Here is a 25,244-nt window from a genome sequence, read left to right on the forward strand (position 1 = left end):
GGCCCCACATGGCGCGCAGACCTCTCCTGCCGCCCGCTGCTCCCCTCAGCAGTGTACTTCGGTCCTTCTGCCTGCTCTGCTCCCTGCTCTGGCTCTGGTGAATTCTCTCACCCTCCCGCGCTTCTGACTGTACCCAGTGCTTGTATAAATAAATAAATAAATCTTTAAAAAAAAAAACAAAAAACGAGTTTACCACTTATTAAAAAAAAATACAAGCTGGAGATTATATTAGGTATGATTTTCCTTCACAATCAAAAGAAATGAATTTTTCACTTAATTCACTTAGCATGGGGGCTTTTAACATTAGGATCAAAGACTTCCATGATGAAACTTCCTGAAACTGTCAGCAAAACTTGTAGTAGGCATTTTTCTATAAGGACGGTCCTCAGGTAAGTCTCCAGCATTAGTTTAAGCACATTGAATAGTTGCTATGAAATAGGCTGAGTTTTACAGGTTTTGATTTCTCATAAACCTATGAGGTTAAAAATATTATTTCTTAAAAAGATTTATCTAAGTGAGAAATGGGTTGTAGACCAGAGGTACGGGGGAGTGAGAGGATTCATGAGAGACACAGTGGGAAGCAGAACAGGTGGATCTACTGAAATACACTGCTGAGGGAGCAGCAGGTGAGACAGGAGATGTCTGCTACGCCATGTGCGTTAGCTTCCTGGCCAGGGGTCAAACTCATGCCGCAGTGGCTGGCAATAACTTGATAGTGCTAAGACTTTAACCTCTGCGCCACCAAGGAGGCCTAAAAATAAGTATAATTTTTAAGTTAATCTTACAGGTGAACAAACCATCTTAAAATTTTTCTAAGTAACTTTCCCAAAATTGAACAAGATCTGTCTGACCTGAAAAGAAAGTATCTAAACAACTCAGCAGTAATAATGCTTGTATACTATTACTAGGAAGATGTAAAGCTTTTTATTAATGCTTTTATTATAATCATTCACAATGAATTTGGGCATCATTCCTGATGGGGTTTAGGTTTTAAGATTTTTTTGTACCTATATTCCATATATTCAACTTTCATAATTGTCCAAAATTTTTACTTGAATCAACAGGGTATAGTAAAAATACCTCTAATACGTCTCTTGCCTTTTTAGTCTCTACATTTGTAGTCTCAGTACCCTATTGTTAACTGTGTATTTCAGACTGCCTTCTTCACCCAAGGGTCCTTGGTTTGACTCTTTGTAAATGTTCTCGTTAACTCATTGTTTAAAACATTAATTCCCAGGAATATAAATCGGTGTAGTTATGATGGAATATGGTATGGAGTTCCTCAAAAAAAACTACCTCGTATAATCAAATGACTCCATTTCTGGATATTTATTAAAGAAAACAAAAACACTAACTCAAAGGTATATATACATCCCCTTGTTCACTACAGAATTATTGACAATAGCTAATACATAGAAACAATGCCCAAGGGATGAAGAAAATGTGTGTACACATATACAATGTAGTATTATTTAGCCATAAAAAGAATGAAACCTTGCCATTTGTGATAACATGGATGGATCTCAAGGACTTTATACTAAATGAAGTATGTCAAGTAGACAAAAACAATTATCATATAATCTCATATATGGAATTGTAAAGAAAAAACAATGAACCTAAGTTCATAGAGAACAGACTGATGGTTCCAACAGGTGGAGGGTAAGGTAGGAGTGGGTGAGAGATGGGTGAAGGGGGTCAAAGTAAAACTTAAACAGTTGTAAAATAAGTCATGGGGATGTAATGAACATGGCTGAGTATAGTGGTAATACCATTTTACATATTTCAAAGTTACTGAGTGTAGATCTTAAAAGTTCTTATTACAAGAAATAAATTTCATAACTATGTAGGATGATAGATGTTAATTAGACTTATGGTAATCACTTCACAATATATACAAATATGTTGTATACCTGAAACTAATATAAGTCAATTACACTTTAGGGGGAAAAAAAAACACAACTCCATCAGCCAGGTTATTGTTCTCACCTACATGTATTTTTCTTCAATATGCAGGCTCTTCTTCAGGGTCTTCTTTCCCCTTAGCAATTATTAAATGTTTATGCTTATCATAAACTTAATATTCAGCCTTATATGATTCATAGATGCCCATGAATTTTCATATTAATGTAAAAACCAACACATTTATTGAGTACTACTGACCCCAAACAAGGTATTTACAGAATCACAAGTTTACATGTGCAGCCCAAGGATCCTGGACCAGTTTAGGCATATGTCACTTTCTCTCCATTTGAGTGCAATAGCCTCTTACAAACAATCTCAAGTCTGCACATATTTGGTGTAGAGTTCTGTGTGAAAAACCAAACTGGGAGGATATGCCCCCTAAGTGCTAAGGGGTGAAGAAAGTAGAGAGTGCTAGGAAGTTTGCACTGAATTCAAAGACTTTCAGGAAATTTGTATTTCAGGCAACTGAGAATTTTAAGCAAAGTACTTTAAGCAATGCATACAACTTCAGGATACATCACGAAAGTGGATAAAATAAACAGTTCTGCAAAGGCTGTTATAGGTGACAAATTATGTACAATTTTTAAATATTGATGATATACTATTCTAAAAGCCTTATCCTCTATTATATGAGGAAAACTGTATACTACAGATGGGCTGAGCCTGTAGTAAAAGCAGAAAGGAATAAAGATTCTACAAGGATTCCAATAACAGGTTTTGAAAAAAATTAACTTTAGAATAAACCTGAATAAAATTTTCACTTTTTTGTCTTAATTGAAAATTACAAAAGCTATTACTTTTATCTTCTATTACTGGAACAATTTAGTTAATACTAGAGTTGGTGTTAATATAACGAATATGGAACAACAGTGAGACATAAATTATCTGTTGAGACTGCCCTCATTCCAAGGGTGTGTGTGTAATCTACTACACAAAGAAAAATGTCATATAAATCATCATGACATTATGTAAACAGATTCAAAAGAAAATAAAAAATATTTTATCCACTAAGGATAAAATTATTATCAAGGTTCTCTTGATAATAATTGTTAGAAGTAACACATACTAAATCAATATTAATGGGAGTGAATTATATGTATCATTTAAAAAGAATGGACTTTGGAGACTGAGAAAATTAGGCTTGAGTCTGACTTTTTTGCTGTGTGGTCTTGGGCAAGCTACCTAATAAACTGGGTTTCAGTTTCTTCATTTCTTCAATGAAATAGTACTAGCTCACAGGGAAGTAGCAAGGATAAAACAAGATGATGCATGTAAAACCTCAGAGCTTAGCACACAGAAAATGCTGAATAACCATTAGCTATCATTATTATGATTGCTAGTTACAGGTGTCCAAGATGCAGATCTGATTTATGATTATATTTGTCTATTCATCTTAACGAAAATACTTAAATCTTTTCTTTAGCACTAGAAAAAAAGTAATTTCTAATGGAAGCCCTTATTACATCCATTTTATAAACATAAAGATCTTAGAAGAAATCACATTTTAAGTGTTTGTATTTGCCACAATATCAATGCTTTTACATGAATGAGCATGAGTATACACGTTTATTAAACCACTTAACAATGTTACACAGAATACATAAATGTGTGTTTAAAACCTCAAGGTTCTTTGATAATTGCAATATAGCGTTCAAAAAAACATTGTAGAACCTTAATATTACATCATTAGGATTATTTTTTAAAGAGATAAACCTCTGAGAGAGCACTCTAATATAATTGTCCATTAACTATTTGTAGTAAAACTGGGTTCCTAAAAGATGTTTCAGCATATGGATGGTTCCTCTACTGCCTGGGCACCCTCTGTAACAGCTTTGACACATTTGGCCATTGTCTGTGAGGCTCTGCTAATTGCATCTGAAAGATATTAAGAAAATGTGTGTTTTGATAATACAACTTTAAAAATATATGGTAAAACTTTCTTGTTGGCACATATTCAGGAACACGAAAAGCACTACAAAACTATATGTAAATTCTGTTCAATCAATCAACAAATTAGTCTCTTATTACCTAAATAACTTTAATAAATACTCATAGAAATGATTTAATAACTATACACAACCACATGATGTGCTAGTATGTGGCCATTATAAATACTATAGAAAAACACTGAAGGCACAGAAAAGAAATTTGCACACACAGTTACTGAAAAAAGGTTACAAAACAGTACACATACTAAGATCTAAAATCCATCGAAAGGCATACTATATGGTGAATTTTATAGTACATGAATAAAGCTGTCCCAAAAATACCCAGAGTAAATTAATATCCTCAATTTTTGTTTTAATAAATAATATATGTGTAGATCACTGGAAGAAGAAATATAGTTATTTCTATATTTTACAAGAAGAAATACAGAAATAACTATGTTTAAAAAATGTTAAAAATAAATAGTTATTTCCCAGTAATAGTGTCTTTTCCTTGTTGTTTTGAGCTTAGATATGATTCTACAATGAGTATAACATTTGTTAACATAACTAAAAAAACCTATTACAGTCATAAATAAAAACTACCAAAAAATTCAAAACATACTATCTTTTAGAAAATTATTTAGTATCATCTATCAAGTACCTGATAACCTAAATATGTATCGAGACCTGTAGCAAACAAGCTCCAGTTAGTCTGCATTCCTCAAAAAAATTCCTAACAATTTACATGAGAAATATTGTTTAACATGTTTCACAATTAAGTGTTTTGGTTCTATTATAATTCTCAGAAAAACCTTCAGAGTTATTTGCCACTTAAAAAATCACCTCTGAACTGCAAAAGAGTCATCTTACATGCAATAGGAAAATTTTACATTTAGAATTTGTTAACTCTGCTTAGATTTTCAAACTCTGCTTGCATTTCAGAAATAAAAGAAATTAGAACAAAATCAGGAAATATGAATTACACTAGTTTTGGTATTTGAAAATCTACAAGGATTAAAATGAACAAATATTATTACTAACATGTTGGAATCATGATGTTAAATTAGGTGATCTGATTCCTTGCCATCTTTCACATTTGGCATTCATGTTGACAATCACATACCTGTCATGTAGAAGTCTTTTATTGTTAGCTGAGGTGGAACAAGAGGATCAGCAAGAAGTTGCTGGTTCACTAGCTGCAAAAAAAGGAGAGAGATAACAGTACAGAAAACTAATTGTTTCATCAGAAGACACACAATTATAAAAACTGCATATAGGCAAATTTTACCTTGGAGAGCTCAATTGCTTGCTGGAAATAATTAGCTCCTTCGACATCATCATATCGAACAAGATTAGGAGAGACTTCTTCCAATCTATTCCTTACTTGATCCAGAGTATCATATGGAAGAGTTATACCTGCAATCTATATCAGGTCCCAAAAACTGACATAAATTTTTAGTACTAAAAAAAATCATTCAAAACATCTCTGCATTTCACAGTTGCATTTTCCTTGATCTTTAAAATCATTCTAAACTGTAACTAACATGTCAAACATCTCATTAGTAGAATCACTTAGAACAAATACCTCAGAGAGAGCTCTTATAATTTTCCAATCTTCTCTTGCCAAGCCAGGAGGTGTGACTGCTACTTTAGTCTGCTGAGCTCTACCCTCAGTATTGACATAAGTAGCAGACTTCTCTGTGTAAGCAGCTCCTGGGAGAATAACATCAGCCATTGGTGCTCCAACATCACCATGATGTCCTATAAAAAGGGTGGCAAATGGCAAACCACATTTTAGCAAAAAACTGGCCAGTTAGTTTACATGGACATAGTATACATATTTTTTAAATCTCATTTTTAAAATTAGAAGTTATTTTTAAATCTCATTTTTAAAATTCAAAGAACTGAATAAAAATTAAAGTCCAGCTTGCCCATAATTCAAGTTCCTTCCCAAAGAAAATTAATGTTACAGAATTCAGTATGCATATTCCCAGGTTATTTTTTTTTCTAAGATTTATTTATGTATATAAGAATTGGGGAACAGCCCAGAAGTGTGGGAGATGAGAGGATTCACCAGAGGATTCCATGGGGAACTAAACAGACAGACTGACTGAAATACACTGTGGAGGGGAGCAGTGGGCAAGTCAGGAGAGGTCTGCTGCACCATGTGGGTAGCTTCCTGGCTGGGGATTGAACTCGTGCTGCAGTGGCTGTGGATAGTTTCATAGGTTGCGTCTTAACCCCTTACGCCACCAGGGAGGACCCTCCCAGGTTGTTTTTGCAAAAAACTAGTATATATATCATCTTCTCACAACAGCTAACTATAGCTACACACACACACACACACACACACACAGACACACTCATATATTATCTTCAAAATCAAGAGAAACTAACTTCCTCTTAATTATAAAGTGGAGAAGCAAACATGCATGTTAGCGAAATTTGGTAAAGTAGACTGAAATGGAGGAAAGAAAAGTGCAGAAAAGAAATGTGACAGTAATAATAATTACGGAGCATAAATGAAAAATCATAGACAATAGTATTCTGAGGGCCTTCCTGGTGGCACAGGGGTTAAAGACAGCACTACCAAGCTATCTCCAGCCCCTACAATACAAGTTCGATCCCTGGCCGGCCAGGGAGCAACCCACATGGCGCAGATCTCTCCTGCCTCACCCACTGTTCCCCTCAGCAGTGTATTTCAGTCATTCCACCTGTTCTGCTCCCCACTCTGTCTCTGGTGAATCCTCTCACTGCCCCCCTGTACCTCTGGCCTGTACCCCAGTTTTTATATGCATAAATAAGTGAATCTTTAAAAAAAAATAGTATTCTGAAAGACTATCACTCATTAATAACTGAATAAAACCGGTGGAAGAAAAAAAAAGTTACATGAAAGTTTTAGAACAATATATGAATTTGTTCTCATTTGTGTGTAAGTTTGATATATGCATAGCAAAATGTGTGAAACATGCACATCAAAACTGTCACCAATGATTATCTTAGGCAAGAACCAGGAAGTAGAAATTTAGATAATACTTTATATAAACATGCAAGGATATTATAGACTCCATTTATTCTGGGAACTAGATTACATGTTTTATAAAGATAAAGAGTTCAAGAAAATGAGTCAAACACAAAAAGCCAAAGGAATACTATCTTAAGTTTAATTCATTAAATGTTCTGTAACATAGAATACATGATTTTTAAACTTTCTACTATCTTTATATGGAAGTGCTTACCATTAATAATGCTGAATATTCTTCAAAAAGTTGTATTTTAATGTTATGTAATACTTATTGTATAAATAAACCCATAACAATTCTTGTTACTGGGGTTATTTAGGTTTCTTCCAATTTTTTGTTACTAAATAAACATCAGATAACAATGATTAACAGCAATATCATGTAACTAATAATAGTACCTATGATTTGGTTTAAAAAAAATACTGGTGTGTGAAATACTTGAATTTGTAAAACATTCATTCCACTAAATATACTGCCACAAAACTGCTACTAGACACAACATTCTAGTCTCCAGTTTCTGATGTCACAGGTGCTACTTACCTTGATAAATAATGAAACAATCCTTTGGCAAATCCTGTCGATTGATACAACCTCCATCTGCTCCCAGGAGAAATAGCACTTTAGGAGGATTCTTCCGAATTGCTTCCACCCCAGGTTTATAGCCAATATCCAAAGCAGCTACTTGGCTTGCAATCCTGTAAAACAATTATGGATTTCTAGTGTACTTGCTGTGTTTTCATTATATAAAATTAAATGTATTCCTAGAATGATACCCACTCTCTTTTCTATTCAATATGGTCAAAGACCTTCCCTCATGGTTCTTTTTTTACCCATTTAAAATAGATGTTCCATTAACAAACAGCAGTCATTGACTATATTAAGAATGACAAAGGAAGAAGATTCTTAGGATACTGACTCATAACATTTAATGGGTTAAGTCTGGAAACTGATGAAAGCAACTGCCTTACAATGATTCTTATTCAATATAGTAAGATTTTTTTATAAAAGACATAAGTCAAATATAATCATTAGAGAACATCAGGTGATTTTGGAAACCAAAAGTGAGAAATTTAAACACCATTCATAAAACTCTAATTCAGAGAAAAGTATAATTAGTGTATTACATTGGTGTATGTTCTTGTGGATTTTTTTCTATGAACATATGCTACTCGTATAGAAATCTTCTAAAGATGAGGTCTGGAATAACTAACACTTCCAACAACTGAAAGTTTGGTCCAGTTTATTATTGTTACCTTTCTTTCTGGAAATAGTAGCAGCCATTCTAAAGATCTATTTGTATAAACTAGCTAGTCTTCTACCTACTTTTGAAGGAAGATGGGCAGCTCAAAACATCTTCCACTAAATACTACTGCTCTGTCAAACCCTAGTGGACGACATCAAAAGAATAAAGTATTTATTTCTTTAAAAAGATTTATTTATTTATGCATACAAGAGCAGGGGCACAGGCCAGAGATGCGGTGGGTGAGAGGATCCACCAGAGACAGAGTGGGGAACAGAACAGGGAAACTGACTGAAATACACTGCTGAGGGGAGCAGCAGGCGAGACCTGAGAGGTCTGCCTTGCCACAATGGTTTCTTCCTAGCTGGCCGGGGATGGAACTCGTGCTGCAGAGGCTGCGGACAGCTTCACAGTAGAGCACTCAACCAGCTGTGGCACTGGGGTGGCCCAGAATAAAATATTTTAGAAAGAATTTAACAAAAGAAGTGAAAAATTTGTTAAAAAAAAAAAAAAAAAACACACAAAAAACACCCCCCCCCCAAAAAAAACACTGAAGTTCACAGGTATCTTGTGCATTATGTATGATTAATGACTACCATCAATTTACATGTTAACAAGAAGGAAAGCTAAAAAATTATATATATTAAAGACATAAAGTAGCATTAAAATTTCTATTGATGAAGAATTTCTAATCAGGGGCCTCCCGGGTGGCACAGAGGGTTGAGTGCTGCACTGTGAAGCTGTCCGCAGCCTCTGCAGCATGGGTTCGATTCCCAGCCAGCTAGGGAGAAACCCGCATGGCGCGGCAGACCTCTCCTGCCTTGCCTGCTGCTCCCCTCAGCAGTGTATTTGTCATCAGCCTATTCTGTTCTCCACTCTGTCTCTGATGAATCCTCGCACACCCCAGCACATCTGGCCTGTAACCCAGTTTTTGTATAAATAAATAAATCTTAAAAAAAAAAAGAATTTCTAATCACAAGAAGAAATTCTTATTTGGAATGAGAACTGACCAAAATAAGGATACAAAAGCATATATAGCATATATATACAAAAGCATATATGATTTTAACTACACAACTAAAAAATTATTTACATAGGGAAAAGATGACCAGAAGAAAATACACTAAAATAGCAGTAGCAATTATCTAGTTTGTGGAACACAGCTAGTTTCCATTTTCACATTATTTCTCCTTTTCCACTTTCCTAACATAAACTTGCATTATTTATACAGTCAAGAGAAAACTTGAGATAAATTCTCATTAACTGTCATTTTTATCATTTAATTAAAATCAGAGGATTTGTTGCAACCTTTGAACCAAGGTGATAGTAATATGATACAGATTTTCAAGACTTTTTCCACACTTACTGCTATTTTGGATTATTTATTTATCATCTTGGATTCTTCTCACAAAGAGAGTAAAGGTTTTTATTCTACATCTGAATTATTGGTAAATCTAAATGTGAAGAGTATAGTAGGAATGCATATATGCAATTTTATAGTAATATAAGATAATTACTCAACACACCTATGAAGGATATTCATAACTTTCCAATCACCAGTAACACCACTACTCATCCGAACCTTGTGAGCAATGTTGGAAACAGCTGCAAGAATTGCTGCCCCATCATTTCTTTGGAGTGCAGAACTACCTAAAACCACCATTGGTTTTTTAGCTTCCTTTAGGACCTATTTAAAAAAAAAAAAAAAAAAAACAAGAAAACTTTGATTAAAAGTACATTATAAGTAAACATAACCTAACCCAATGTGCATCTATGATTCATTGTCCCAAGTGTTAGTTCTAACCTGAACTAAACAGAGGCCATACACATACAAGTGCAGAGGCCACATAAAACTCTGACTTGCAAGTCAGTATACAGACACATTTAATCAAAAACATCTTAGGGCCTCCCCGGTGGTGCAGCGGTTGAGCACTGGGTTGCGAAGCTGCCCGCGGCCTCTGCAACGTCGGTTCAATCCCCGGCTGCTCCCTGGCCACCGGAGGAGGGTCCCACATGGCGCGCAGACCTCTCCTGCCGCCCGCTGCTCCCCTCAGCAGTGTGCTTCGGTCCTTCTGCCTGCTCTGCTCCCCGCTCTGGCTCTGGTGAATTCTCTCACCCTCCCGCGCTTCTGACTGTACCCAGTGCATATATAAACAAACAAAACAAACAAACAAGCAAATAAATAAATAAAACATGCCTCTATTAAAAAAAAAAAATCTTACCAATGTGAACCAGTTACATGAACATAAAAAAAGGTTTTCTAAACTTAAGCACTGGGAATGAAAACCCTAGCCAAATAATCTTAGGTGAAAATGGCTATGGGCATATCCCAGAAAAACTGGGAAATGTCCCCACAGAGATTCAAAAAGTAGGGTATAACAGGAGAAATGACGCCAAAGTATCACATCTGCTATGTCCTATCCACTCACCACGTCCCAGACAGGGAGGAGGAAGTAGGGAAAACAATGGTCACTAGATCATAATGCAGAATACCCAAAACTATCAGATCTTCTCTTTTAAATGAGGGGTAGTGCATCTCAAGAGCAAAAGAAACTACAGATTTGGTAAACAGAAAAATAAGAAATAAAGCTATAGATTACATATTTCACTCTCCTCATTCTCTATATCATTCATCCATAAATGGCCCCAATCAAAGAATCAGTAAGAGAATTAAGATTAGAGACTATAAAAAGAGGAAGCCCTTCATCACATGATGAATTTCCCGAGAGAATGTGAGTTTAGAGAATTAGTTCTTATTGTAAGCGTCAAAGAAAATAAAAGTCAACACTCACTTTCTCATTTAAAGAGTGTCCAAAAATGAAACAGTGTATTACACATAAGAATGTTTTTATCAAAGAATTCAGAGAGAACTATAAGAAAATCAAGTTAGAGATGAACAATAAAAAACAAAGTAAAACATGACTGCAAGTACAGGGAAAAGAAATATTAGACCACAGGAAATTATATCAAAGAAATTGAAAATGAAACCAAAGGAAAAAATGATAGAAAAGGGGAGTCAATAGTGGTACTGATAAGGGTTCATAATGAATACAGTAGAAATAATTAAAAGATAAGACATTTAATTCTACAATAGAAAACTTTTCCTGAAATACACTAGTCATCTTCTGGGGCCTATGGATAGGAATTAGAGTGAAAATAAAATGTTTATAAAGTTCAGAGAGGAAAAGAAGTAGTTCTAGAACTAAGTCCTAACAATGCTCTTAGGAATAAAATTAAAACAGGCATTTTCAAGAAAGCAAAATTTTAAGGACAGTGCAACTACAAATTCTTGTTGAAAAAACAAAACACTATATACTCTAGTCAATAATGAAATGAATATGAAGAAAGAACTCAGTATTGAAAAAGTCATGTAAAAGGATTGTTGAAATTTCTTTTAGGAATAGTAACTCTTGCAGTAAAGAAAGATTTCATTAAAGCTTGAAGTTTAATTCTTTCATTCAATTTCTTTTCTGATAATGTCAAGTAAAATTTAACTCTGATAAATAAAAATACAAGTACAGTATGATCTTGCTTTTGTTTGCTATCTATTCATCCATTTTCCTGTGAACAGAGATGACTCAATGAGGAATCATCAATACTTATGTGGGGTGGTGGGATTCTGGATAATGAATTACTTTCTTCCATGTACTCTTCTATGTTGCTATATAGATAGCAGCCAAATGTCATTATTACAACAATAATTAAAAAACAAAATACTTAAAAATCAACAAGAGAGCACCTGGCTGAATGGATGGCTACCCGAAGCAATGTCTTGAAGAATTTTTGGAGCGTCTCCCAGGTGGTCATATCTGTAAGTGAGATCCACTGGGCTTCCTATAAGGGCCACTTTTAAGTCATTATGAAGCCAGCTGAAATAAAATCAATGAAGTTTTTAGAGCTAAATTACTAAGCAATTTATGGGTTTCATCAAAGTAAGTGCTATATCTATTTACATTACAAAATATTATAAGCAGAATAGCACTCATAGAACATTTAACCTTAACAGATAAAATTTACTGTATATCTTTCAAAATAGGTATTACAAAAATACACAAGGTAATTCAATAAATTCACTGTGAAAAATGTTAAGTATAACTCAACTACAAACTAATACTTTAATTTTAGAATAATGATGTTTAGTTTTTATTTTGAGATATTTGTAAAGTATTTCCCAGCTATTCATTAAGGCGATTTAAACATAGTTTAAGAAATTAGTCTATGTCATTCATATTTATCCTCTGTGATAGGAAAGTATGGATTCTGTTCTTTCAAATATAGCTACAAATGCAGAGACCTTGTATTCTGGTTTGTCTGAGACAGAGCTGGTTTTTACTTGTTATCCTAATTAACAACTCCTTTTTTCACTTTCAATTGTGTGCCAGTTAAGACAATAAATTACATGGTTAACCTATTCACAAATTTTTAAGATATAAAAAAATTGGGAGGCATTCTACATAATAGCTGGTCTGTGTTCTTCAAATAAATGTCAGTAAAGAGGATTGAAGAGTTATGGCACTAATTACAACATGTAACTCCAGGCTGGATCCTGGGCAGAAAAAAAAAATTTTATGGAAGTAATTATAGGAAAATTGATGAATTCTGAATATAATCTATGAGTTAGGTAATAATATTATGTAAGCACTAAATTCTTGGATTACTGAAGAGAATATTCCATGTTCTTAGGAAATCCACACAGAAATATTTAGAGATAAAACAAAATCATATTTATAACTTATTTCCAAATGATTAAAAAAATTAACATCTGTACATAAATACAAATATATAAAGAATAAAACAAATAAGACAAAATGATTTAAATGTTTGATCTGAGTGAACAGTATACAAAAATGGGTATACAAAGGCCATCTCAAGTATCTTGAATTATTTAAAAATAAAAACATAAGACAGAGAGGTCCACAAAGGGAAAAGGAGGTAGAACAGACCTGTTAGCATCTGCTCTTCAATTATCTTTTGGATAAATATTATTACTAACCTCTTTCGAATTCTAGCATTAAATAGTGGTGCCTCAAAACGGGGATTTGTACCAACCAGGAGAACAACATCTGCCTCTTCTACACCAGCAATTGTAGTATTTAGAAGATAATTGGAACGTAAATCTGTGCTAGAAAAGACAAAAAAAAAAACCAAACTTACAATATTTTTATTAAAATAACACTGCATTATAACATATAAGTTCTAGGTATCCATTGTTGTATTATGTTATATCAATATATGCTATATTAAATTTACTGCTAAAAGTCCAAACTGATCCTTCACCATATTATTTGTACCCCTTTTCCAGATTTACCCACCTCCTTCCCTTTTCTCTTCTGGTAACCATTTTATAAAATTGGTCTTATAGTGCAAACTTTATTTTGGTCATCTTTTTGTTTTCTCTATAAACCACACACTAGTGAAATCATATGGTATCTGTCATTCTCTATCTGTCTTATTTCCCTAAGCATAATTCCCTCTACATCCATCCGCACTGTTGCAAGCAGCAAGAATTCTTCTTTTTTTTTTTTATAGCTGAATAGTATTCCATTAGAGCCCCACTTTGGCCAACATGATCACAGACCCACTCATGTAGAAAGAAATCAGTGAGGGAGAATGATGGAAGACATGGGTTTCAGAGGATGAAGCAAGATGCATACTCATCTCCACTCAATTTAACAATATCCACTTCCTTCCCCACCCACAGTCACAGGGGATTAGAGAGGAAGGCAAGTAGGGGTGTGTGTATGTGAGAGGGTAAAGAGAGGAGAAAGTGGGGTGGAAAGGAGGCAGGGGACACCATGGCAAGTTTATTTTTAAAATTATTACGATACACTGACAATCCAAGGAATATTCTTATATCATCGAACCTATAGCTCTCAAAAAACTCCCAAAATACAAAAACCTATAGCTCTCTCAGAGAAAAAAATTTTAATGAAGTATTCTTAAATGACATCAAAGTTTCAGACACTTATTAATAAGTGGATTCTCCAACAGCTCTTGGTTTGACATTGGTGATGCCAATGTTGGTAAGTTGGAGAATCCAAGTTGTCACATATAAGGTACTGATGCCACAGGTGTGGTTGGTCTATACACAACTTGTAAATAAAAGGAAAAAGGAAGCCTAGACCTAAGCTTCATATTTCTTACCCAGCTCCTGCGGTGGGGAAGACCTCTTCAGTGCATAGAGCATCAGAGTCAACTCTATTAAGCAAGTCCTTGAGAGCTACTAGAGCTTCAGCATCCACCAATCCACCTGCAATTGCTGCCACATCTTTACCTTTGAAACTCTGCAACTAGAAATGGATGAAAAGGACATCATCAAGAAACCTTGATTCAGCAAAGAACAACGAATTGTTCAGAATAACAAAATTATAATCATTTTAAAATATAAAAATAGCAACACACTTGACTAAGAAGTTTTAAACCAAGTATTAATTAACCTAAAAGTGAGAACAGAGGTATATATGGGATAATGCTAAAAGCAACAGCTTGGGGGGTGTTTTAAATTAAGAATGAAGGGGCCTTGGGCCTCCCCAGTGGCGCAGCGGTTGAGTGCTGGGTTGCGAAGCAGCCCGCGGCCTCTGCAGCGCTGGTTCAATCCCCAGCTGCTCCCCGGCCACCGGAGGAGGGTCCCGCATGGTGCGCAGACCTCTCCTGCCGCCCGCTGCTCCCCTCAGCAGTGTACTTCGGTCCTTCTGCCTGCTCTGCTCCCCGCTCTGGCTCTGGTGAATTCTCTCACCCTCCCGCGCTTCTGACTGTACCCAGTGCTTGTATGTATGTATGTATGTATAAATAAATAAATAAATAAATAAATAAGTTAAAAATATTAAAAAAAAAAAGAATGAAGGGCCTCAAAATAAGGTCTGGAGAATAAAGACTGTGAAGCTATAGCTAAATCAAATTTCTTCTGAAGAATGTTTTGTCATTTCATCTAACCTTTATATACGCTGCCTTTCTCTAACCAGTAAGCCATTTCCTCTACTTTTGCTTTGGCAAAATATTCATCCTAGACTTTGCTTAAAAAGTTACAGTATGTTAAGAAGGCATCCTTGATTCAATGCCAGCCCTTAGGCACTCCTCCTATGTGAGCACTCTCCTATCATTTCCCACACCACTACCCACAGCAACATGTAATATGTAGCAATGCATCCTTTCTACTACAACACTATGGGAGGTAGGATCACATGTAAGCAGTCTTTTATCCCTATGTCTAACATGAAATTGACATGTTTCTGAATAAACATTTGTTAAATGAAAAGTAATCTTGGCAAGAGGAAAAGAAATGAAACATATATCCACACTTTGCTACAAAAATGTCCCCTGAAAATCACAAATAAGTTATACCATATTTTAATTTTTACCATTCCGGCTACACGGGAGAGTGCATCCTCCCAGGAGGTATAGGTTAAAAGCCCCTTTTCGTTTCTGACCATCGGCTCGGTAAGTCTTTGACGTTTTAGCCCATCATAGGCAAATCTAGATAATAGAAATTACACCATTTATAGAATCTTGCTAAAGAGGAAAGTATAAGTTTAAAATCTTAAAAAAAAAAATATTTAAAACATTACTGGCTAAAGTGTCAAATAATTTGTATCAAATTTGATATTTGATACAAATAATTATTCCAAGTTCTTTTTTTGAGATGAACTATTTTATGAATATCATCTCAATCTAAAAGACCAAAAAGGGTCTCCCTTGGTGGCACAGGCGGTTGAGCGCCACACTGTAAAACTGTCCGCAGCCTCTGCAGCGAGGGTTTGATCGCGGCCGAGGGTTTGATCGTGGCCAGCCGGCCAGAATCCCACATGGCACAGCAGAACTCTCCTATCTCGCCCGCTGCTCCCCTCAACAGTGTATTTCAGTCAGTCTGCCTGTTCTGTTCCCCACTCTATCTCTGGTGAATCCTCACACACTCCTGTGCATCTGGCCTGTACCCTGGTTCTTGTATAAATAAATCTTTAAAACAAACAAACAAATAAATAAATAAAAGATCGGGCCACCCTGGTGGAGCAAGGGGTAAGACGCAACCTATGAAGCAATCCACAGCCACTGCAGCACAAGTTCAATTCCCGGCCAGCCAGGGAGCAACCCACATGGCGCAGCAGACCTCTGCTGACTCGCCCGCTGCTCCCCTCAGCAGTGTACTTCAGTCAGTCTGCCTGTTCTATTCCCCACTCTGTCTCTGGTGAATCCTCTCACCCCCCACACCTCTGGCCTGTATCCCAGCTCTTGTATGCATAAATAAATAAATCTTTTTCTAAAAAAAAAAAATCAAGAAGTTTGACTTCTTATAATTTATTTTCAGCTACCTAAATGATCTTAAAATTAAAAATACAAAAACAGTCTGATAGCTAAGAAAGTCAAATCATTTTTACTAATGAAACTGAGCACCTCTTCTAGTTATTAAAATTGTGCCATGCAAATTCTAAACTTATATTTAGCTTCTTTTCTCCAATGAATAAATAACAAGAGACTAAATATCTTATTTAATTTCTCCATCCATTAAAAAAAAAGTATTTCTCAAAGTTTATGTGTTAAGTCAGCAATGTACTTATGACTATTAATGTTAATTTTGTGTAATTTTCTATATCTTTTTCAATAATCTATAGTCATGATTTTGCAGTATGATAGTTTTTTTAAAATTAAAATTGGCATAAAATTTCCTTTAAATCAATTGCAAAAAAGTTAAGGAAAATAAAATATCATATACCTGGTTTTATCAGAGATCCATTCTTCATTGATGTCTTCATGCATCCTTGGCAAAATCCTCATCACCTCTCCAGTTCTTGTGCTTACCACAATATTACTTCCAATTGCATCCATTACATCAATGGATTCTGTCTTTCTGAGAAAATAAATACAAAGAAACTCTTAAGAAAGCCTTCTTTGGAAATAAAAGCAAGAATATTAACATATGTTCAAAGAGCTTAAGGAAATCATGTTTCAAGAATTAAAGGGAAGACAAAAAACATATATCAACAAGCTTGTCAGTAAGGAGTAAGAAATTATGAAAAAAGAACCATACAGAAATTTTGGAGTTGAAAAGTTAACTGAAATAAAAGATTCATTAAAGGAATTCAACAGCAGATTTGAAATGACAAAGAGAAAATGAGCTTGATGATAAGTCAATAGAAATTACCTAATCCGAAGAACAAAAAGATTTAAGAAAAACAAGTGTCTGCAACCTGTGGGAACGGAACGCCAGTGTAGCAATATGTGTTGTTTTTTTTGAAGATTTATTTATTTATGCATACAAGAAATGGGGTACATGCCAGAGGTGTGGCAGTGTGAGAGAATTCACCTCAGAGTAGGGAACAAAACAGGCAGAATGACTAAAATACACTGCTGAAGGGAGCAGAGGGCGAGCCAGGAGAGGTCTGCTGCACCATGTGGGCAGTTCCCTGGCCAGGGACTGAACTCGTGCTGCAGTGGCTGCGGGTAGCCTCATAGGGTTGCGTCTTACCCCCCTGCGCCACCAGGGAGGCCCTCAATATATGTTTTATAGGAGCCTGAGGGTAGACCTTTGTACTAAAACATCTCAATTATGCACTATAATATTTCCCTCTTTTCAAAATGCTTTTTTTTTTTTAGAGGCATTTTTTTTTTTTAATTTATTTTGTTTGTTTGTTTATACATGCACTGGGTACAGTCAGAAGCGTGGGAGGGTATGAGAATTCACCAGAGCCAGAGCGGGGAGCAGAGCAGGCAGAAGGACCGAAGTACACTGCTGAGGGGAGCAGCGGGCGGCAGGAGAGGTCTGCGCGCCATGCGGGACCCTCCTCCGGTGGCCAGGGAGCAGCCGGGGATCGAACCGGCGCCGCAGAGGCCGCGGGCAGCTTCGCAACCCAGCGCTCAACCACTGCGCCACCAGGGAGGCCCTCAAAATGCTTTTGTGTACATAAATACATTGCTTAAAACATGAAATTTTAATACCCCCCCTATGCTCTGGTAGGATTTAAAAATGGAAGGTAATTTTTCTAGAACCTTAAAAACACTCAAACTTGTTGAAACTACCCATTCCATTTCTTGGTTTAATCAGAAGAATCAGAGATGTATCAAGAAATTTATGACTAATGGCATTTATCATTGGCTTGTAATAATAAAGACTAGAAACTAAAATCTAATAATAGAACTCAATAAAGTATGATATAGACACATGACTGAAAACAGAACACGTTGAGAAGAAACAACAAATTTTAAAAAAGCCAAGACAGTATTACTCCTTGGAAGAATGAAATAAATTTTATGATTAAGTAGTTCAGAATATCCAAGAAAAATTAGTTTGCACAGGTTCATTCTAACCTTCAACCTAACTACTTATCTTAATTAAAAGGGTTTTATTTAAAGCAAACAAATAAAAAGTTAGATCAAAACAAAACCCAGGTAGAAAATGACTCTGAAGTTTTTTGAACAGTAGGAAATTAAAAGACAAAACCCAAATTATAAAAGTTACAAAGGTAAATACCTGGTTTCCCAAGGCCGGGCAGTAAAGGCATAGGGTTTAGAGGTCAGGGCACCTACAGGGCAGATATCAATGACATTCCCAGAGAGTTCAGACATGAACATCTTCTCAATATATGTACCAACTTGCATATCATTTCCTCTGCCTGTTGTTCCTAAATCATCTACTCCTGCAATCTCACTTGCAAATCTGCAAGATAAAAATGCACAGTCAAATCCAGCAAACTATCTCTTTTCCTATGATCACAAAGAATAAAAAAAATCATTAAATGAATGTCTGCATTTAAATGTATACCCCATATACAGAAAATGACACAAATTATGTCATCATAGTAAATTTTAGTGTTTGTGAATTTTGATTTTGGTTTCTTTTTTAAAAGTTTATTTTATTTATGCATACAGGAGCTAGGTTGTAGGTTAAGGGTTTTAAGGGTGAAAGAATTTACCAAAGATAGAGTGGGGAGCAGAATAGGCAGACTGACTGAAACATACTGCTGAGGGAGCAGCAGATGAGACAGGAGAGGTCTGCTGCACCATGTGGGTCAGCTCCTGGCTGGGGAGCTGCAGTAGCTACGGAGAGCTTCATAGTGCTGAGTCTTTACCCCTTGCGCCATCAGGGAGGCCCTGAACTTTGATTTTTTACATCCAATTAAGCTGATATTAACTGAGTGTGAACAACACATTCATTTTATAAACTTCTGTAAAAATCATTAAAACCAAATTCCTTTTTCCCTCACCAAATAAAAGTTGCCATCCTTTCCAAGCAATGTTACTCCATGAAATTCTGTGGATAATAAGTGTACAGTGGCACTCCAGCAGAACAGAGAAAATTACCTGATGCAGCGAGTACACTGTATACATCTAGTCATGATGGTCTTTACCAATGGTCCAATGTTCTTGTCCTCCACAGCACGTTTCCCCTCTAAAAATCGGCTTCTATCATTTCCAAACATCATGGACTGGTCCTTAAGTATATCACAAGAGTTAATGTAATGTTGCTAATGCAATTAATACTTGAGACAACAAAAATGATTCACAAAATTACACTGTATACCTGCAGATCACATTCACCTCCCTGATCACAGATAGGACAGTCGAGTGGGTGATTTGCTAATAAGAACTCCATCACTCCTTCTCTGTACGGAAAATTACATGAAATGACACAAATTGCTGACATCAAAAGTTTACATACAGACTATTTAAATAAATGTCACACACACATGTTCTTATATAACTAGCATTAATTTTACATTAGTTATCAGAAATGCCAATATAAGTAAAATTCTAGTAATATTAAAAACACAATCTTAAAAAAAGGCTTACAAAGGTCTATAATAAAACATCATTGGAGAACTCAGAATACTTGGATTTCTTTTTAACCCCCCAACTCCAGGATACTATGACATTTCACAATACAGAATTATCCAAAGCTGTTGAATGGGTCTCAGAAAATACTTGCATTAATTCAAAACCACAACAGACATATAATCGCAGAGCAAACCAATCAATGCCAATACAGAGCAGTAGCATAACACTGTAATACTTTCAGTTCAATAAGCTCCATCCTCACTATTCATCAAAGTTGAGTATGTTACTAATTATGGGTTCTTAATGTTGATTCCAAAGGCTCAATACCATAAATCCCTGACTTCATTTCCACAACTCACTTCCACTGTTCCCTGAAGCCAAGCATGTCAACTTTCTCAGTTTGATATTGAATTTCTTATCTGTGGAAAAGTCTAAATACTGAAATGTACAGTTTTTGGCTCTAACAAGTTACTATACCAAGTAGCAATCAAGTACCTGGCTTTCTTAGACTTCTCTGAATTTGTCAGGATATTCCAACCTTTCATTACTGGCATGGCACAAGCAGCTACAACCTAGAATTTCAATGGACAAATCTGTAAGAATTTGTACTTATTTGTAATAAGCAACCTACAATAGAAAAAAAAAATTAAATTATACATTGGAAAACAAGCAAAGAACAAAGTATTTTTTAAGACTAAAATTTTTAGTTTTCATATGCATAATAGGATAATCTAATACTTTATGTTTCTCTCAGAAACAAATAAATGCCTTTCTTCTTCATCTATTCTAATAGTCAATGTAATTTGTTATAAAAGGCTCTGAAATAGAACATCAAATAACTGTGTTGTCATTAGCAGGCACTACTAAATTAAAATTGCCTAAGCCAAATGAAGTTGAAAGTGAATCTCTTCTCTGCAACCCTTTCTTTAGTTAAATGTGGCATAGCTGATATGCCCCTAAAGTGCTGCTTGGCAACTTCACATCCTCGTTATGCAACACAAAGCTATCTGAAAATATTGACAAGTGTGAAAAGCCATTTTCAATTCTAAATCTAAATTATATGGCACTTGTGTTTACAAAGCACTTTCATCAATGCATTTCCAGTTTTAAAACGAAAAGAACCAATCACAGAAAAAAATATGAATTTAATAGATGGCGGTAAACAGCACTAGGTTCTCCCCTATAACATGATTCTCAATAAAATTTGCTGCAACATTTAAAGTTTTCTACCTTCTACAGCATGGTGTAGAATTTTAGGTATCAAGTACCTTAGGAGCTTTCTCAATTTCAACAAGGCACATTCTGCAGTTTCCAGCAACAGACAATCTTTCATGATAACAGAATCTAGGGATCTGCATGCCAACCTTCTCACAGGCCTAGACAAAGTAAAAAAATATTGCATTAGAATAACTTTACATCATCCTTATCTTGCTAAAACAGAGGGGGGAAATGAGACCATCCGCTCTCTAAATAATTACACCTATTAATTATCTACATTTCCATTCTCTCTTATTTCATCTGTGTCGAGATTTTCCTCATTGCTCTTGATCTCAATGTCTGTCTACATTGAAGCTGCCTCTTTAAGGATCCTTAGCATGTCCATACCTCACGTGGAAGAAACTGGATGAAGTATCCCCAGATTGGGCTGAAGGCTTGCCTTCCCATCACCACTGTGAACAAATGTCCAAAAAGATTTTCCCCCTGCACTTGAACTTTCTCTTTACCTAGATCTCTTCCTTTGTATTAGAAATTCCCTTTCATACTGTTTACCTGTCTCTTATCTGGTTCTATCTTTGGATCCACATGCCTTACCAAGGATTCATACACCGACCATGGCTGAAGCTCTTTCCAGTTCCTGTTTACATAGTAAGGAGATTAGTTCTTCCTTTTTGAGCCAATAAATGTATTCACATTTCCTCTAGAGTCACTTCTTCCATTTCTTAGCCCTTACTTAATCAACAAAAATGAACCAAGTCGTCCTGTGTGCTAGATGCAGTGGGTATAACAGTGAGCAAAACAGACACTGTTCCAGCCTTCATACTACCTCATATTCCATTATGACGATTACATCCAAACCTTCACCTGCAGCCCTGACAATCCTCCCCCAGGTTTCCAGCTTCAGACTTCAATAGGTGTTTGCATGTGTATGTTCCACAGACAGTTAAAATTAAGTCTGTTTCTGTCCCCTACTACACAGCCCCAAGTATGTGAACAAAGCCAGAAACTCTTAACAGTTACTCAGCTCATCATCATTCCTAAAGGTCTATGTCTCGTTCTCCCCTAAATCTGATATTCATTCCCATACCAGTACTTTATTTTAGGACTTTTCATTTCCTACTTTACTAACATAATATACTCTTCGCTTATCTCTCACTCCAGTCTTACTATTCTCCAAACCATTACTCTCTAAGTCCTTGTCATACTGCTTAATAGTCACCAAACTCCTTGATGGGTCAAACTATAAATTCTTTAGTAGGGTATATATCATCTTTCATGACTGGATCTTCTCTACCAGAGTATCTTGATTTCCTGCTCTCTCATTTCTACATACACGTTATGGTCCACCAATACCAAACTCTCTAAAGCTTTCTTGTCCACATATAAACACCTATTTATCCCTTAAAATTATCTCAGGGATCATCTAATATGCCCCTGACATCTCTTTACACCACCTCCCCTAGCTGCCAAAATACTCTTCACTGTACCTTGAATGTACTTTTTTTTTAAAAAAAGATTTATTTATTTTTATATAAGAACCGGGGTTCAGGCAAGAGGGTGAGGATTCACTGGAGACAGAGTGGGGAACAGAACAAGCAGATTGAAGGAATACACTGCTGAGGGGAGGAACAGGCAAGACAGGAGAGGTCTGCTCGCCATGTGAGATTCTTGCCAGCCCGCTGGGACTGAACCCGCGCTGCAGAGGCTGCGGACAGCTTCACAGTGCGGCACTCAACCGCCTACGCCACCACAGAGGCCCTTGAATGTACTTTTGTTACATATTTATTGTTTAAATGTATTAATACATATAATGACTGCTAAAATAAGTAAAAAAAAAACACTGAATTCTGTGGTAACTTGCAGATGGAATGGAGCAACGCTATTTCATGACCAACTTTGTTATTCCTGGGTGAATATGAAGAAATGAAATATTTAGAACATGAATTCAAGAATGTACTACTTCCATTTACCTGCTTTGAGGATACACTTGTAAGAATATTACTGAAAACAGAAAGACTACATGAGTGAAAAAATGAAGCAGGTGCACCAAAAAATGCTATCTTTTCCTCAAACTTACATATAGTAACTAATACTTAGATAACTTAAAATTATTTCTTAAAGATTTTTATTTATGTATGCATATAAGCACTGGGGTATAGGACAGAGCTGCAGGGGGTGAGAGGATTTACCAGAGACAGACTGAGGAGCAGAACAGGTAGATCTATTGAGATACACTGCTGAGGGGAGCCTCAGGCGAGACAGTATGAGAGGTCTGCTGCGCCATATGGGTCAGGTTGGGGATCAAACTCAAGACGTAGTTGCTGGAGATATGCTTAATAGCACTGAAACTTAACCCCTGCACCTCCAGGGAGGCCCCTCTTTTATGAGCATTTAAAAAGAATCCTGAAAATTTTGGAGGTGAGTAGTGAAAAAGAAATAAATTGGTATTTAAAATTAATCAGAACATACACAAAAATAAATTAGAACATATGCTTACTTGGAGGACAGTAGTTCCTGGTTCCACCATGACAGACTGACCATCAACAAATACTTCAATTAAGTTGCTAGCTGCTGTGGCAGTTGTTCGAACTGACCGTGAAAAATATTGACATGAAAAATAAATAGAGTTGAATTTATTACAGCAGGGGTAATGGATTAAACAATGCTAATCAACAAGAAAATTTCCTTCATTTTACACTGTTCTCTTCTCTTTCTCTAGATACAAACTTATAAAATACTGAACTAGAAAAAGGTTTCCCATACAAAATATTTAACAGATTATGAAGATCCGCTCTTTTTTTTTTTTTCAATAATATTCTGTCCACACATATTTTTTCTTTTTTTAGATTTGTTTTATTTATTTATTTATTTATACAAGCACTGGGTACAGTCAGAAGCGTGGGAGGGTAAGAGAATTCACCAGAGCCAGAGCAGGGAGCAGAGCAGGCAGAAGGACCAAAGCACACTGCTGAGGGGAGCAGTGGGTGGCAGGAGAGGTCTGCACGCCATGCAGGACCCTCCTCCAGTGGCCAGGGAGCAGCCGGGGATCGAACCGGCGCTGCAGAGGCTGCGGGCAGCTTTGCAAACCAGCGCTCAACCGCTGCACCACCGGGGAGGCTCCTGAAGGTCCACTCTTAGTAACAGTTTAAGTTGGAAATTTTAATACCACTAGAAATATATCTGTGGAAAGATCACTTTTCAAAAGCTGAATACCCTTTTTTGCAGTATTTTGCAAAATATTGCACAGATGGGCAATTCCTACTACTTTGTATTTCAAGGTAACTTCCTATGAACTGTTTAACATAAAGTCACATTTTGAAAGAGTCTGTTCAACTTAGGTCATTTGCTTCTATTTTTATTTTAATGCAAAATATATGTTTAGGATCTTTCAGAAAACATTCCACATGAAATTAACAAAGATAGAAAATTCAGTACCCAGAAATACAAATTAAAAAGAAAAAAACCACTCACCACATCCTTTTGATTTAGAAAGGCCAGCTAAGGCCCTTCTTACAGGTATCCTTAACATATTGCTAAGAGTAAAAGAAAGAAGAGTTATATTATTATAGGAGGGGGAAAAAAAACCTGATCACAATATTTTGGGTAATATTTTAGAATTTTAACACTTCATATACAATGTCATTGAGTAGTCACAAGTCCTGACCTGTCCGCTCAAATTCTAGGGATCAGAATACCCAGTTTCAGAGTTCTCCTGCCCACCTATGACTACATAGGTGCTTCTCTAATGTTAACATTTTAACGTTTTAAAATGTTAAAAAAAAAAAAAAAAAAGAGGATACCCAGGTTCAGAGAGATTAACTGATGTGCACAATGTCAAGGAGCTAAGAAGGAATGCCTAGTATATACACTTGGGCCTTCTAACTAGAAGTTAAAAGGCAATTTTGTTGTTGTGTTTGACAATCAACCAGAACTAGGTTGGGTTGTTAAATATATAGCATCTAATAAAATATTGCATAGTCCCAAGATAAGAAATAGATTTGTAAAACTTTGATGTGTAGTTCACATAGTTATGTGTCAAGTAGGATCCAAAAGAGTCATATCAAAGATGGGAAAATGTTAATAACAATCATTTCTGAAGCTAGACTG

At 35.8% G+C, this 25,244-nt stretch overlaps 1 protein-coding gene across 2 annotated transcripts; it reads right to left on the reverse strand.

Annotated features, from left to right (window-relative positions):
* Positions 1 to 3,745: 3,745 nt before the first annotated feature.
* On the reverse strand, positions 3,746 to 24,666 carry NDUFS1 (NADH:ubiquinone oxidoreductase core subunit S1; the record flags this gene model as incomplete). 2 transcript variants are annotated; one of them, XM_084230169.1, is made up of 18 exons in its annotated part: positions 3,746 to 3,837; positions 5,014 to 5,086; positions 5,179 to 5,313; positions 5,476 to 5,651; positions 7,454 to 7,608; positions 9,680 to 9,840; positions 11,893 to 12,022; positions 13,147 to 13,275; positions 14,298 to 14,443; positions 15,512 to 15,626; positions 16,861 to 16,995; positions 18,616 to 18,801; positions 19,446 to 19,576; positions 19,666 to 19,747; positions 20,415 to 20,491; positions 21,188 to 21,295; positions 23,635 to 23,726; positions 24,609 to 24,666. In XM_084230169.1, the coding sequence occupies 18 exons, from the start codon at positions 24,664 to 24,666 to the stop codon at positions 3,746 to 3,748; spliced, it is 2,181 nt and encodes a 726-aa protein (XP_084086295.1). The 2 variants fall into 2 exon arrangements, with proteins under 2 accessions (XP_084086295.1, XP_084086296.1); XM_084230170.1 differs by lacking the exon at positions 21,188 to 21,295.
* Between the last annotated feature and the right edge of the window lie 578 nt (positions 24,667 to 25,244).

Source organism: Talpa europaea (genome assembly GCF_964194135.1).
Source record: "Talpa europaea genome assembly, chromosome: 1".
Lineage (NCBI taxonomy): Eukaryota > Metazoa > Chordata > Mammalia > Eulipotyphla > Talpidae > Talpa > Talpa europaea.